This window comes from Impatiens glandulifera, chromosome 1, assembly GCF_907164915.1.
Source record: "Impatiens glandulifera chromosome 1, dImpGla2.1, whole genome shotgun sequence".
Taxonomy (NCBI): Eukaryota; Viridiplantae; Streptophyta; class Magnoliopsida; order Ericales; family Balsaminaceae; genus Impatiens; species Impatiens glandulifera.
In genome coordinates this window covers 70,578,546-70,596,177 of record NC_061862.1, presented here as the reverse complement: position 1 = coordinate 70,596,177, position 17,632 = coordinate 70,578,546, and the positions used below count along the sequence as shown (strand labels likewise).

Sequence of the window (17,632 nt, the reverse complement as noted above, 5' to 3'; positions counted from 1 at the left end):
TTTATTATTCGGCCCATCAACGAAATAATGAATGGTATTTCTGCTTCTACACAAATATGTCCCCATATTTATTATAGATGTCTAAATAAGCCCATAACCTTTATACTTTAATAGATCACTTTATTTGGGCTTTAATCTTTATTATGATAACAACTAATATACAATTATTAAATAATATATGTACCCAAATATTGGAAATAATTCCAACAATCTCCCACTTGGGTCATATAATATTTCCTTCAATTATATATTATAACCTTAAGAGCTCAAAATATTGTTATCATTACAAATACATCTATATCAATCTCGTCCATCAATTATAACAACATAGGATTAAAGCGGTTTTTGTTACATTAATTCGTAACTAAACCCTCAATAGTCACATATGTCGATACAATCAAATGACATAGATTAAACATGGGTGTGTAGTGTGGATTAACATGTAGTGTGATCTTTAACATGTCTAATACCAACTGGTCCTCCTTTATTCCTTATAGAGATCAATCTGAATAACTTTAAAATCTTGATTTTCTTTAAAAACTAAATCTTTAATTTCTTTAGAAACTAATTCTTTAATGTGCACATAAATTCCAAATTGTATCTATACAAGCATCACAATACAAACTCCCACTAAAACTGTATATCATCTAAATATGTAATATCCATATGAACAATATGTTCATGAAAGACCTTGGATAGCAAATATTTAGAGAACGGATCCGTAATTTTAGAGTTTGTCCAAATATGCTCAATAGATAAATAAACATTCTGAATTCTTTATTTTCCAAATAGTTCGACTTAGTCAAACTCATATTACTATTAAAGTAAAAGAACTGCAAATTATTGTCACGTAATAACTTTAGTGGTCTTTCTATATCATCCATAATTTGCAACCTCGTGACAAAATTTTGCAGTCAGATTCTTTAATTGGATACCACAAAACACCTAATAAATTTTGCCATCAACTTGAAATAATTCGAGTGTCTACTTAACACTCTTCCAAAAATTAATTCTTTAAACTAAAATGATGTGGCACGAATTTTCGACTGTTTTAGTATCCAACAAATTCGAATCAATATACCAAATGATCTCTATCCGATTCGATTTCACTATATGAGTATGCAATGTTTTGTTCTTAAAATATCACATTAGTTGTTTGGTTGCTTTCTTAATGATCCAAACCAGGATCCTTTAAGTATTTGTCCAACATCATAAATATTCTTAATTTCTTGATTCATATAATATAGAGCATACATTAAACTCTTGTTTAAGGAGTATTATGTATATATATTTATTTTCAAGGCTAATCTTGAAGTACTTATGAGACTAAATTTATCTCTAGATCTTTCAAAATATCCAATAATTAACATCTAGAAATTCTTTATTCTAGTTTATTTTCTTTAGACCTATAAGGCCTGACCTTAACTGGACAACCCCAAAAGAATTTACTAGTTGTTTTAGTTGAATCTTTATTCCATATATAAGTTGTAATTCTTAACTCTTCCTTCCAAATGAATCAATTACATGAAGATATTCCATAAATGTTTGTTTCCAAATAAAAAAGTATCTAAAGTAATTCTTTATTTCTTCATCTTTAATATGAATTGTCAATGCCCACGCCGATGTTTCTTTCACCATCAATTGACTTTTGACAATTAACTCAACCGTACATCAACACATTTACTTTAGTAATACTGAAGTTACCATTAAATGTGTATGAGTACTGAAATTAAATTACTCTTAGAATAAACAAAACAAACTATAATATGTATTCCTTTATGCACCACTTTCTTTAATAATTTTCTTTTAGGTGCAATATCTGCAATTCTTACAACTTAATTTCTTTATTATGTATTAAGGTATTTACTAAGTGAACACTATTTATGTTATTTTTGTTTCAATCTTTTATTTTTCTTACACACAATTGATGTGAGTTCATATAGAGACTATGTCTCCATTTAAACAACTACAATTCACATCAATTAACTTAAGTGTAAATAAGAAAATCCAAATTAGATGCATGAGAATACGTTATTGTAACTCTGACTTTAATGCATTACTTTTGAAACAAAATAAAACATATATTATTTATGAAATCTTTATTCTAATAATACCCTTAGAATTTTAACCCTTTTAGATATAATTCTTAAAAAAATACAACAAATTCTAAATATGTCTTAAAAATTATATCATATAAAATGAACTTAAGATGTTGACAAGAAAATAATCCGTATAAGCAGAAGTGTTAACTTGATTAGATAACAAAACAAATGAACAATCATACTCACAAAATTTAATAATCACATAAATTCAAAATAATGGTACGTCTCATCATAAGATACCAAACGCAACATTAATATTTAGTCTTTGGACATTAAATATTAACTTGCAAACAATACTCTTTTGTAGTAATCAAATATTAACAATAAGTCCTGTCAAACAATTGGTTATCTTTGAATATTCCAATTATTCACATGACCCACCGAATAATCGTTACATATTTATTACCACATGTGCATAATGTTATTCTGACCAATTATTTATCTTCCTTTGGGCCGATTAAATAACCGCATGAAATACATACACACTATCTTCTTAATTTATAAAATATATTAACCTACACAAGAGAGCCTACTTTGGTAGGATGTTGCTTCAATTAATTGATTTAATAAATTAATAAATTATGTACATACTTTAAGTGTGTAACTCGACCAATTATTAAACTTCCTTTTGTCCGATTAATAATCGCATAGTTACAAACACAACTATCTTAATCTTATAAAACAAATATGTTCTATAAATTAATAATTTGTACATTATTTAAATTTGCAATCCGACCAATTATTAACCTTCCTTTGGGCCGATTAACAACCGCATAATTACAAATTTATGTGGGCATAAAATTGTACCAAATTTTGAATGTGTTATTAATACCGAAAATCTGAATGTTGTTTTATGTATCAAAATTGCATAAATTCCATATGTGTTACATAAAACAAATAATTGTGATTTACTAATTACTCAATTATTTCTTAATATCAATCAACACAATATATACATAAAGACCGAAATATGTATATATATTCGAATGTGTAATATAACGTGATTGATTATTCATCCAAATATAATAACAATAATAAATAATTAAATAATCAATTACACAAATTACCTAAAATTCTAAATTTATCAATTATTAGGTTAATTGATTTTTGATAAATAACTTATTGATATTTATTTATTCTTTAATTGTAAATTATTGTTAATAATAAAATAATAATAATTCTTTATTTTCTTTCTCTTTCTCTTTATTCTTGATTTTTTCTTAATTTATAAATACATTCATATAAATAATCAATACATTAATTAACTCATAAATTAATTGTATGTATTCATCAATTTTTTTTTATACTACATCATTAAATATATTACAAAATTTAATGTAATTTATATATTAAATTTCATAATTCTTAATTTTAATTTTCATAAAATATTTTAACTTTATTCTTAATTATATATTAATGTATTAATATATTAACCCTTCAGTATAAATATTATTTAATCATTAATTAATTAAAATAATTATTATCAATGTTTTAATTCCTTAAATTAATTATAATAATTAATAAATTCCTTAAATTCCTTACATAATTATATAATTAGAATAATAATAAAATCATTATTCTAAAATTCAAAATTCCTTAATTAATTCAGTTAAGATTCTTCATATAATATATTAATTAATATCTCATTAATTATCTAATTAATAATAAATAGATATTAATTTGACCAATTCTTAAAAAAAAAATTCAAATTCTTTACCATGACTTAAATTCAAGGTTATTAATTTGAATTATTATTTTCAAATTAATAATTAAATCCAATTCTTGAAATAAAATTTTTACATCTTCTTTATTATTTATGATTCTAAAACCGTTTATTCTTTATGATTTCTGAAAAATTATTTAGATGTCTAGAGTCTTTAATTCTTTACTATAACATATACATCAAAATAAATTATTATTTATAATTCATATTCTTTAATTAATAACAATTATATAACCTCAAATCAAATATATATATATATATATATATATATATATATATATATATATATATATATATATATATATATATATATATATATATATATAATAGAATTAACTTATTCTTAATTATCTCACATTTTGTTTTATACATAATATAATATTTAGTCTTTGACCCTTGTAAGTGAGAAACAAAAATAAAACAAAATTAAACCTGTTCAATTTCCTTATCCTTAAAATGAACATTCAATTCAATTTATTCAATTTCCTTATTCTGAATCTGTTTATTCAATGTGAATATACAGAAATTTAATTGTTATTCATAATCTTGTTAACCAAATTCAACAATCTATCTTTATCTTTATTAAATCTCAATAAATCGACATAGAGAGGCTCTGATACCACTTGTTAGAATCTTTAGTCTAGATCTTTAATCCTTAAATCTATATTCTTAATACTATATGTCGATAAATCAAGATAAACATATGTTGCGGAAACGTACCTGGATCTTGAATGAAGAACGGTCCATTAAGCCATTCTTCGTTATTCTCTTCTTCTTGATCTTGGATCTTCTCTTGATCTTAGATCTTCTTGTTCTGGATCTGGACCTGGATTGTAATGTCTGATGTGGGTGAGGTTTAAGTCTTCCAACCCTATCGATAGCCTTCTTGAGAGTTCTTGAGAGATGAACTAAAACCTTATTATCTGATGAGAGAAACAAATAGGTAGGCTATCTATATGGGTTGGGGACCTAGCCCTAATATACCCATTTATTATTCGGCCCATCAACGAAATAATGAATGGTATTTCTGCTTCTACACAAATATGTCCCCATATTTATTATAGATGTCTAAATAAGCCCATAACCTTTATACTTTAATAGATCACTTTATTTGGGCTTTAATCTTTATTATGATAACAACTAATATACAATTATTAAATAATATATGTACCCAAATATTGGAAATAATTCCAACAATATATTCATAGAGCATGTCCTCGCATTGTGCTTATATTTGTTCTCAAAGAACGTATAAATTAACTTCTTACACGGAAAGAGCCACAGTGTTTTCTTCTTTGTTAGTGAGTTCTTTACTCCCCAAACTTTTATATTTTGACCCCATTCCTTGGCTTTTATCACCACTTAATGGGTCATGAAAACATTGATCATTATTTTCATTAGAGTCACTGACCCTCATCTATGTTTACTGCATGCCTCATGTTCTCACATGTAGCCTCACGGTGAGTACCCAAAACTTTCTCTAATAACTCAATCAGCTATTGGCTTATCCTTCAATTGTAAGGACCATTTTCGACCCTAGAATAAAATAAACATGGAAAATAACATAAGATCAACCACCCTAAATTATAATATAATAGTAAAAAAAAAAGCATTTAATCGTATCGATCTTTATATCATTATCTGATTTCAGACGATAATCTAGTCCAACAAATCAAGTTCCATAACCCTTTTTTATTCTTATAGTGGTTCTTGAATTGATTATTTGTGTGACACACTTGAAATTTGTCCCCAAATATGTGAGCAAGTAATTTAAATGTCGAATTCTGAAGTGCTCTTGATCCAAATATGTTATATTCCTTTTTAGCGACTAATATTTCAAGGAAAAAAAGCTGTCCTTTCCGAACAAACTTTCCACTTCGTAGTATGTGGTGTGATAGGGATGGCAATGGGGCGGTTCGGGGCGGGGAATGCAGTTACCATCCCCGCACCATTTTTATTTCGGGGATTTTTTTAATACCATACCCGCCCCGTTCGTTTTTTTTCGGTTTCAGAGAATCCCCGCGGGGCACCGTTAATAAAATATATATTGTTTAAATAATAAAATTATCCAATAAAATTATATAAATAGATTTTTTTAATATAATATATTGTAATATATTGAAATTTTAAATTATTATAAAGAAGTAAACTTACTATTCTTATAAAATATAGTGAATAAATAAATATATTGATGATTTAACTATATTTATAGTGTTCGGGGCATAATCGGGGTGAAATCGGGGCGAATCGGGGCGGGGGACACAAATACTATACCCGCCCCATTCTCGTTTGGTTTCGAGGAAAAACCATCCCAAACGGGGCAATTCGGTTCGATTTTCGCGGGGCGGTTTCAAATTGCCATCCTTATGGTGTGAGACCCATGTAGTTTACATAGCCATTTATAATAAAATATAAATTCGTTCTATTATGATACAAAAAGATGTAAATTATATTAAAAATTAAAAAATAACTTGGTAAAAAATTAATAGAAATATAGACATTATTTAATGCAGTATAAATGCAGTTTGATGAAAAAACACATTATTAAGCGTGATGTGGGAAGTCAGAGTACTCATGTTAAACATATTTAATCTTTTTTTAAAGAATAAGACAACCACTTGTTAGTTAGTGTTTCATAGACTATCAGATTTAATTATACTCTATTTGCATAATCGAGTTAAAAAAAATGGTATTTCAACTTCTAAATTTGCCATTTATTACAGGGGAACATTAGTACATAAATAATAATGGTGGGTAATAATTACATGTAAATATTATATGAATACAATACAATGATAATACAATGATAATAAAATAGATACAATATATTATTTAATGAGATGCAAAAAAAAAAAATCTTCTCGTTTGCTTTGAAGCCTTCTTCTCGTTTGCTTTGAAGCCTGTAAAATCACAATTCTTTTAAAATAATTTCACCGTCTCTCATTTGTGATGAAGAGTTTCGTCGGTGGCTACTCCCAGAGTACAATAGAACCTGCAATGATTTAGCAAAAAAAAAATCACTACAACAACGAACTAGACAAAAGTACCTGAATCACAATCACCGGGTTTCGCACAGAAATGCTCGAGTCAAGAAACTCGAAGAACATTCAAAGGAACAAGGAAAGACTTTTAGAATTTTAGAGTGAGAAGTGATAAGATAATATGTGGAGAGGAATAAAAGATGAAGAGATATTTATAGTTAAAAATTAAATTCATAATCATTTTTTTAATCCAACGACCACTAATCCATCATTCATTCATCCAACGGTTATCCTTGCTTGCCTTTTCATTATCCTTGCAAGTTACATCTAACAATAAGTATTTTGTTGTTACAATAACAATTAACATTATTTGTTAATTGCCTCGTTCAGGGCATTAATATTAATTGTAACAATTAACAAATTTAATTCACAATGAATTTGATGTGAATTTCATTTGAATTAAATTTTACCTTAATTCACATTTGAATTTGATGTGAATTTCAATTAGATTAATTTCATTTTAATTCACATTTAAATTTTATGTGAATTTCATTTAGATTAATTTCACAATTAATTAATATTTGAATTTGGTGTGAATTTCATTTGGATTAAATTTCACCACTAATTCACATTTGAATTTGGCGTAAATTTCATTTGCCCAAATTTCATTTCCGTTTAATTAATAGAATTAGTTTAATTCCAATAATAACATAATAAAACGTGTTTGAAATTTGAATGCATACCTACATAATGATAAATTTGTTGATTTCGTTGACTCTGTTTCCACTACGATGTTATCTCAGTTGTGCCTAACTAATAGCTATCCAAAGAAGTTGATTAATTAAAAAACACTTCATCATCTCCTTCCTCTCCCACAAATAGTATTGTTGATGGCTATGGCCAGAAGATATGAGTTTTGGATCCTCGATGGGAAAATATTTTCGATTAGAAAACCAAATTTACAGCCTTAGACCAACAAAAACAGGCCTCTTTGAGTGTAGAGAGCACTTCTTGTCCGAAGAGGAAACCTATACGTATGGGCAAGGTAGCAAAGCGATTTTAAGAGAAATTCACTTCCCTAAAGAAAAAGAGATTCTGCCCACATAGATAGATTCTCAGCCATCACCGAGCTCTAAGTTGAAATTTAACCAAGAAACGAATGTGTAGTTGGATATTAAAGAAATATTGTGTGTATATGAATAGAGATATTAAAGATAAGGGTATTTCGTTCTTTAAAAATTAAAAAACCATTTTTTTTTAAAGCATATCAAACTATTTTTTTAAGAACCAATTACTATCTTCAAATAAACCAGATCAAACGAGCTCTAGTATAAAGTAACAAGAAGTTAAAGTTAGAGAATTGAAGAACCATTTTCCTTATTAAAAAAAAGTGTTACTCTAACGTTTATCACCGGGAAATAAAAAAAAAGCTGAAAAACATAAAATGGAAGATAAGATTATCTCCAACCCACAAACTCATTCTTAAACCCAAAATGCAGTAAACGTCACATCAAAAGTAATTCATCTCCAGCTCAAAAACTCATTTTCAAAACTAAAAAAATATTCATATAATATTTCTTTCTTACACTAACTTTTTAATCTTATTAATATTATCTATATATTTATAAACTTTACATATTTAACCCAATCTTTTCTCATTCATTTAATAATAGTAAAATAAAATTAATTATATATCAATAATTCATAAACAACAAAATAATTCAATAATACATTTAAATAAACAAACATATTATATTAAAACAAACATTATTAATAAAAAAACACTTAGAATAGTTTATTTGTATAACTTATAATTTATAAAATTTAAGTTATCAAATATAACATAAAAATATAAAATAAATTAGATAAAATTTCAAGTATAATAAATTTAATAATTTAATTATACATTTAAAAAATATTATAATTTTCTATCTTGAAAGTAAAAAAAAATAGTTGAAGAATTAATTTATATGTATAAAAATTAAAAGTTATTAAAAAAAAAGTCTAAGTGTCATTTTTTTAAAAATGACAAAAAAATGTGTAAATGAATATTGATACTGCATATATGGTTTTTTTAGAGAAGGTATAAAATCCGGATTGCGTTTGCCGGCCAGTTTAAGCAGAATTTGTGTTTGAGTTTGGGTTTGGGTTTGGGTTTGGATTTGGGTTTGGGTTTGGGTTTGGGTTTGGGTTTGGGTTTGGGTTTGGGTTTGAGTTTGAGTTTGAGTTTGCAGCCGGATGACCCAAGGAAGAACATTGGAAGAATATGTTGGCATTCTTTTTTTTTCACATTTATTCCCTTTTAACACATCAATTTTTACTGAACATGTTTTATTTTAATTGTTTACAAAAATTAAAAAAGAAAAAATACATATTAGTTGTACTTTTATTTGTCTCAAAATACAGTCCAATTAAGAAAGTACATAGAGAATCGATAGATCGACCGTACTCGATCTTCTATTGTGGGTAAATAGCTGTCTTAGCAGCTTGACAAAGCTGAGCGACCATGTTGAGTTTATATGCAATTACTCTCGATATCGTTGGAAAAAAGAACTTTCCTTTTGTAATTGCAGACTTGCACTGGAAGTTAAAGACGAGCACATTGCTCAGTGATTGATCAGCGCCAGAATAGTTATGATCCTTTACCTTCATTGCCGCTGTTATAAGCTCTTGTTTTGCGCTCACAAATGAACTGCATGTGCATTTCATTACTTATATTATATTATTAATAATTAATAAACTAGCTTATAAAGAAATTGTGTAATCAATCAATTAATTAAATGGACCTGGCACAGGTTTGTAAGGCCTCGGTTAAATGTGGGGATCCGGTGTCGAGAACGGTCATCCCGGCGACGAGATCAGTCATGTGCTTGCCTAAGCAGTTGATGATGCCTGCTGCGATTCCATCTTTGTCGGTGAGATCCGTGAGTTGCATGCAGTTGGCCGGTAGGTTTGCGCTGAGCCAGTTCTGATCTGGTTGATACAGGTCTGCGGCTAACAATGACACAACTGTTTGGAACATCATTATCAAGAGTATTGCCAAGTTAAAATTGCAGCTACGACTGGATGCCATTGCAAGTGTGTTTGATTTCTTCACCAAACTTAATGTTTTTGTGTATTTCTACCATACAAAATTGGACTATATATAATACATATAATATGACATCAATATAACTTGTATTCATCTTTATATCTGTCTTTCTTTGAAAATATATCTTGTAATAAATTTGTGGACGAGGTTCAATTAATGCTACTTCCTACTTTGTTATAAATGTAGTTGGTTAAGAATGTATGCTTTTAACTTTTTCTTTTAAAAATGTGTACAGCTATATTTTGATATTTAAGAGTGTAAGACTATAACAATATTTTGGTTGTCAAACTTACCATAAAATATCAAATGAAATGACATAATAGTTTCAAACAATAAGACTTTTTAACTTAATAAAATAAAATTGAAGTCCTGATTTGGCTACAAAAGAAGCAAAGGAACAATATTAATTCTAGTGTTTTAATTTTAAGAAGGTAATCTCAAAGTTAAGATGATATTATCAAATTTAGCTCATACACATTCCTCTGGAAAAAAAATTACACACAAATTTTTAAAATAAAATAATTATAATATCACTAAATTGTAAGGCATTGTTTTGATTGAAATTATTTAAGTAATCTTCTTTTGTTGGAAAAGTTATGAAAAGTTGAAAAAGATTTAAATAATATTAATATTTAGTGAAAAAATATTTTTTAATAAATATGATTAGTTTTTTTTTTATAAAAATGAAAATTTTATAACAAAAAGCTATTTTGACAAATAAAATAATAATTTATTAGTTATACATGCTTATAATATTTTTTTTGAAGGTAAGATATTAATTTGACCATTTTATTTTATAGTTATGACATCATTTTCAACTTAAAATTTTAAGACTGTATTTTATAGTTATGACATCATTTTCAACTTAAAATTTTAAGACTTTGTAGATAAGTAATTGAAATATATATTTTGACAAATAAAATTATGATTTACTAGTTATAAATGCTTATAATATTTATAATACTTTTTTTTTAAGAGAAGATGTTAGTTTGACCCTTTCATAGTGATGACATCATTTTTAAATTAAGACTTTATAAGTGAGAAACAATTTAAAAACGATATATATCTATATAGATATATCATATATAGATATATATGAATTAAATGATAAAGTAGATTTTATGTGAAAGAAATTTTATCATCAAATGTAATTTAAAATATTTTATTTATTTATAATATACTGGGATGAAAAATAATTAGATACACAATAAAGACGAGCTTATTAGATATCAAGATATTTAAATAAATTTTAGTTTATTTAAATAATATTAATATTTAGTGAATATATATATATATATATAAATGCTTAGATAATTTTATTAAGAAATTGATTGGTTTAATTTTATTAACGAATTATGTGTAAAATTGTTGATTTTTTTTAATTATTTGAATAACCTAAGGAGAACTACAAATAATTTTGTTAATTTGATAAAACAAAATTGGTTCTACATACTATATTTTAAAAAAAAAAATGATAGAGAGCGCGACTTGACACAGCGACTGGGAGAGCGATGCCTACATGGATTGACATATTGACAGTAGAATATTCTCTCTCCTATTATTAATTATTTTCTCTCTCCTATTATTAATTATTTTCTCTCTCTTCTTATTAAATAATTTCTATCATATAAAATAAGAAAAATAAGAAAAAAGAGACCATACAAAATAAATAAAAAATATTTGATAAATAAATGAATTGAAAAGTCATAAAAATAAAAGAGATAAATTCATAATTCAACTGTGATTTTAATTAGGGTTTAAGGTTTAGGGTTTAGTATTTAGAATTTAAGGTTTAGAGTTTATGTTTAGAGTTTAGGGTTTAAGATTTAGAGTTTAGGGTTTACGGTTTAAGATTTAGGATTTAGAATTTATTTAAACATATTATTAAAATATTTAATGTGAAAGTTTGTTGTAAATTATTGAGTTATCTTAACGTTAAATGAGATAATAAATATCAAATAAAATAAATGAGTAAAATAATAATCGTCAGAATATGGATAATTGAGATAATTTAATTTGTAGAGATAGAGAGAAAAATTATTTAATAAGAGGAGAGAGAAATTAATTAATAAGAGGAGAGAGAATATTTATTATTATATTTTTATTTATTTATTAATTCCACCTGTCGGCCACGTACACCATCGCTGTCTCACAGTCGCGCTCTCTATCATTCCTCATTTTTAAATTGGTAAATTGTAATATTGATTTGTTTTAATTTGGTATAAAAAATTTGATTAGATTAGATAAAATTTTGATCATTTTTTTAATAAATATTAATAGTTTTTTTTTTTTTTCAAATGAAAAGTTTATAAAAAAAAAAAATCTATTCGACAAATAAAATTATGATTTATTAGTTATACATTCTTATAATAATTTTTTTTAAGATAAGAAGTTAATTTGACCATTCAACGTAACCTAAGACTTTATAGGTGAGAAATAAAATATATATTTTGACAAAAAAAAATTATGATTTATTAGTTATAAATGCTTAAATTTTTTTTTTAAGGTGAGAAGTTAGTTTGATCATCTCATAGTCATGACATCATTTTTAATTTAAGATTTTATAAGTGAGAAACAAAATATATATATATATATATATATATATATATGAATTAATTTTATAAAATGGACAGGTTAAATTTGAAAAAAAAATGATAATTAGATTTTATGTAAAAGAAATTTTAAAATTAAAAGTAATTTAAAATATTTTATTTATTTATAATTTATTGGGATGAAAAATAATTAGATATTTAGTTTATTTAAACATATATTAATATTTAGTGAATATATATATATATAAATTCTTAGATAATTTTGTTAATAAATTAATTGGTTTAATTTTATTAACGAATCATGTGTAAGATGGTTGCTTTTTTTTTAATTATTTAAATAATTTAAGGTGAACTAAAAGTAATTTTGTTAATTTGATAAAACAAAATTGGTTCTACATACTATTTTTTTTTTTAAATGGTCAAAGTAAATTGTAATATTGATTTGTATAAAAAAATTTGATTAAATTAGATAAAACTTTAGATATTTTTTTTTTAATAAATATGATTAGTTTGTTTTTTATAAAAATGAAAAGTTTATAATAAAAAACTATTTTGACAAATAAAATTATGATTTATTAGTTATACATGTTTATAATATTTTTTAAAAGTAAAATATTAGTTTGACCGTTTCATAATTATGACATCTTTTTCAATAAGACATTATAAGTGAGAATTTATTTATATATTTATAATGAATTAATTTTATAAAATAGACAGGTAAATTTTTAAAAATAAATGATAAAGTGATTTTATGTATAAGAAATTTTATCATCAATGTGATTTAAAATATTTTATTTATTTATAATTTATTGGGATGAAAAATAATTAGATATCACAATACAATAAAAGTGAGCTTATTCGGTAACAAGATATTTAAATAAATTTTTGTTTATTTAATAATATTAATTAATTATGATTTTTTAAAATAAAATATATTTTAGTAGGTTGATTATTAAATTTAATAATATAATTGTACAGTGAATAGATGATCATTTCATTTTAATTATTTTAATATTTTTTTAATAAATTATCAAACACATAATAAATGAACTAATAAAAGTCTTTTGACTTCTGAATTTCAGACGATTTAGTCCATCCACAAACACAAACTAAAAATTTATGGTATATTTGGCATTTTACTAAAATTCTGGTTTAATAAAAAATGTTAATTTTTTTTTGTGTGTTTTAATAAGTTTTAATATTGTTTTATATTTAAAATTTTAAATTTTATAAAAATAATTTAAATGCATTTTATTATTTTGATTAACTAATTAAGTAATTTAATTATTAAAAAAATATATAATAAAATAGTTGAATTTTGGATATAAATTCTAGAAAACACGTGAAAACTCTAAGAGGAGAATACCCAACCAAGAAATGAAACAACCAATTTTTTTGAAAAATCCAATTTACTTATAAACTGTATGTTTGAGTTTGAATACATTGACAAAACTTAACAAAGGATAGCCATGAAAGAAAACTCAGACAAATTAGTTCAAATTAAAAGAAGAAGGTATACCTAAATATGATCCTAGTGGAAGAGTCAGCGTTACCCCAATTTTTATAATCAATGTATCGGGACATTTATATTAAAAATTAAATAAATTAATTTTGATAAAATATTTATTTTTACAACTTATATACTATTAATAAACGCTGAAAGAGTGATAATCATTTATATGTTTATATTGGATTATAAGATAAATTCACTATATAAGTTAAGTGAGTTTTAACAAGCTACTAGTGCGTAAAAAAAATTAAGTGAATATTTAATAGAATGGTTGATGTGCAAGAAAAAAATCAGAAAAAAATCAGAAAAAAGATAAGTAATACTAAAATGATAAATTCTAAAGATTATACATCCAATCAAACATACATAAAAGATTTCATCTCATATATAATTAAATTGATGACTATATTGTAAATTTCCGATAGTTATTGTTGGAGATGAATTCCATAAGCTATATCAACAAAGAATAAGTAAATTAGGAAAAATAAATTAAATAAATAAATCAATGAAGCGGGTGTATTCAGTGCCGGACCCGAGATTTCGAGGCCTGAGCGAGCACAAAACTTGGTGCCCTCAAAACTTAATATTCATATATATATTTTATCGATTTGAATATAATAATATTTGTAATATGAATTCTAGAAATAAAATATCATCAAAACAATATCATAAGTAAATACTAAAAAAACAAAGAAGATCCAAACAAAATATAAAATTCATGTTCCGAACTAGTACATAGTCACTTGAATATTACTCGTCTCGCATTTTTTGAAGCGAAAATATTGATCAAGTTTGCATAATCAACTTTCTCAATACTTTTTTTCTCAATAGATAATATAGCTAACCCATTTAGTCTTTCTTGCGACATAGTTGATCGAAGATAAGTTTTAATCAACTTTAATTTGGAAAAACTCCTTTCCGTAGATGCAACAGTAACTAGTATAGTCAGCAAAACTCGATATGAGATATAGAAATTTGGATAACAACCATCCATTGTTTTCAAATAATTCAGCACATCAATCGCTCTTTTTGTTTCTCCGGGTAATGAATGTCTTAACAACTTTAGTTCTAGAAATAAATTTGATCCATTAACATTGGAGTGCCCATCATGTGTTAAAGAATTTTGAAGATTGACACATGAGCTCAAGAGACCATCATCATCAATAAACTTCAACTTCTCCAAACTAAATAAAAACCCAAAGGTTTCTTCGTACTTTTGAAATTGCTCAAACCGAGTTTGAAGTGAAGAAAGAGTTTGATCAATTATAAATAAGAAGTAATTAATTCGAAAAGATTCTTTAGGAGATTGAGTTACCTCTTCACTATTGATATCATCAAATTGTCTCTTTCTCCGAATGATGCGTTTTTCTCGGAAAATTGGTTCAATTCCCATTTCACTTGCAATATGTTTGGCTTCAAGCAAGGCTTGATCTAATCCAGATTCTCTAAACTCTTGGAGAAAAGAAATAAGCCCCTTTAACTGTCCGATAGCAACATCAATATCCATTTTTTCTGATTGGAGAAACTTACTGACAATGTTAATCTCATATAATAACTTGTACCAAATTATCATTCCGGTTAGGAATTCAAAATTCTCAAGTTCAAATGATGCCAAGACCTCAACTTCACTCTTTATTTTTGAGTCATAAGAAGTGTTTGCCAAATCAATTAAAGCATTTCGTATTTTTGAAGTCTGGTCTTTTATGGGCTTCACACTTTCAACATGGCTTTCCCATCGTGTTTGTGATAATGGCTTGACCGTAAGACCTTGTACATGATCTTTGAAGATTTTCCACCGCTTGGTAGAATAAGAGAATAATGAATATATGCGTTGTATAACACCAAAAAAGGACATCGCTTTAGGACAACAATTTACCATATTACATAGTGTGAGATTAAGATTGTGGCATCCATATGGAGTGTAGAAAGCTCTAGAATTAATTTCAAGTAGTCTATTTTGTACACCCTTGTGCTTGCCTTTCATATTATATCCATTGTCATATCCTTGACCACTTATATCGTCAATCGCAAGTTCGAGATTGCTCAAAATATTTTTAAGCTCTATTAAAAGCCCAAGCCCAGAAGTTTCATTAACTTTAAAAAATCCAATCCAAAATTCTTCAACCACTATTGCATTTTCTAAATCATCCACATATCTATTTACAAGGGACATCTGTTCCTCGTGACTTGCATCTTAATTTTTGAACTGAGAAAAGTGCAATCAAGTATCACAATGAAATACTTTGCATGCTTAATTTTTGTAACAATTAAACTTCTTACTTCAGCTGCCAACACCTGTATCAATTCATTTTGGATTTTGGGCCCAAGATAAGTGTAATGAATCTGTCGTTCTTGAACACGCCGAAGATGTTCCTCCATTATTGGATCAAATTCGGCAATCATTTCAATTAACTGCAAAAAGATTCCATTATTCTCATCATAAAGCTTTTCACAATCTCCTCGAAGTGCCAAGTTATTTTTCGCAATTCTTTGCACAACTGCAATTATTCTCTTCAATACTTGTTTCCAATGTTCTTTCTCTTTGTTAATTGCTACTTGCACACTTTCATCAATTGTCTTTTTCTTTTGAAGTCTTCTTTCTAATTCAATCCAACTAGTCATACAATCAATATGATCTTTACTAGTTTATTGAAGATTGAGGCATTGGCTGATATTCTTCCAATCTTTGTATCCTTCGTCAGCCAGATAACCAAGTTTCGCCATGGTTCTCTAAGTTTTGAATAACTTGCAATAAAAACAGAAGATCTTGTCCATAGAAATAGAGTACACTAACCATCTTTATTCACTTTTCTCACCATTTGTCAATTGTCTCTTATAATGTGATGAATTGAAATGTCTTCCAGTGTTATCAAGAGGAAACAAAATATCATCTTATCTTTTAGGACCTCTTTCAACCAAAAAGTCCCTAATATTTTACAGTCCCAATTTTCTGGATCATCAACATTTAAAGGAAACAAAATCTTTTGATTTATATCTCCATCAGTGTCACTTTAGGCATACTTACATCGTTATCATTTTCAGACTGTTTTGGGTCTTCATTGAGAAGTTCATTCAATTCACCATGTTTCCGATCATTCAATCGACGACGGACTTGGGGTTTGGGGGAAGTGTTTCCTTTTCTTTTTCCAGAATGCTTGTTCTTATTATTTTTTCTTTTTCCTTGATTTTGTTGATAAATGAGAATCGTGCGATTCTTTTCTCCAAGTAAGATAGTATTTTTTATTTTTATTTTTTTGGATACAAATTAAGTTAGGGCTTATCATTGATAGGTTATCAATTATAATTTATGAACTTTTTTAAAATAAGCCCATGAACATATCATTATAATTATTTTTTTTTAGATTTTGGTGCCTAAAAAATATTTGGGCATGAGACAATTGCCTTACTTATTACACGGCAGGTCCGGGCCTGGGTGAACTAAACGTACGTTTTTGCCTCTTCTTGAGAATTAGGAAAACAAGTAGTGGTGTTATATGAAGAAAAAAAAGAATTAAAGAAAAGCTAGCTTCTCATAAAATATATTAATTTATTTATTTTTTAGGTGGGCTTAAGCAACCCCGCCCTAACATAAATCAGTTAACAAAAATAAAACAATAATAACACTTACTTTTTTTCTTCTGAATTTTGATTTAATTTAAAACAAATATGTTGG

General features: G+C 26.1%; 1 protein-coding gene across 1 annotated transcript; it reads right to left on the bottom strand.

Annotated features, from left to right (window-relative positions):
* Positions 1-14,362: 14,362 nt before the first annotated feature.
* LOC124931684 lies at positions 14,363-16,581 on the bottom strand. Its single transcript, XM_047472212.1, has 3 exons — positions 16,240-16,581; positions 15,275-16,132; positions 14,363-14,410 (listed from the first exon to the last, which is right to left on the bottom strand). The coding sequence occupies exons 1-3, from the start codon at positions 16,579-16,581 to the stop codon at positions 14,363-14,365; spliced, it is 1,248 nt and encodes a 415-aa protein (XP_047328168.1).
* Positions 16,582-17,632: the final 1,051 nt, after the last annotated feature.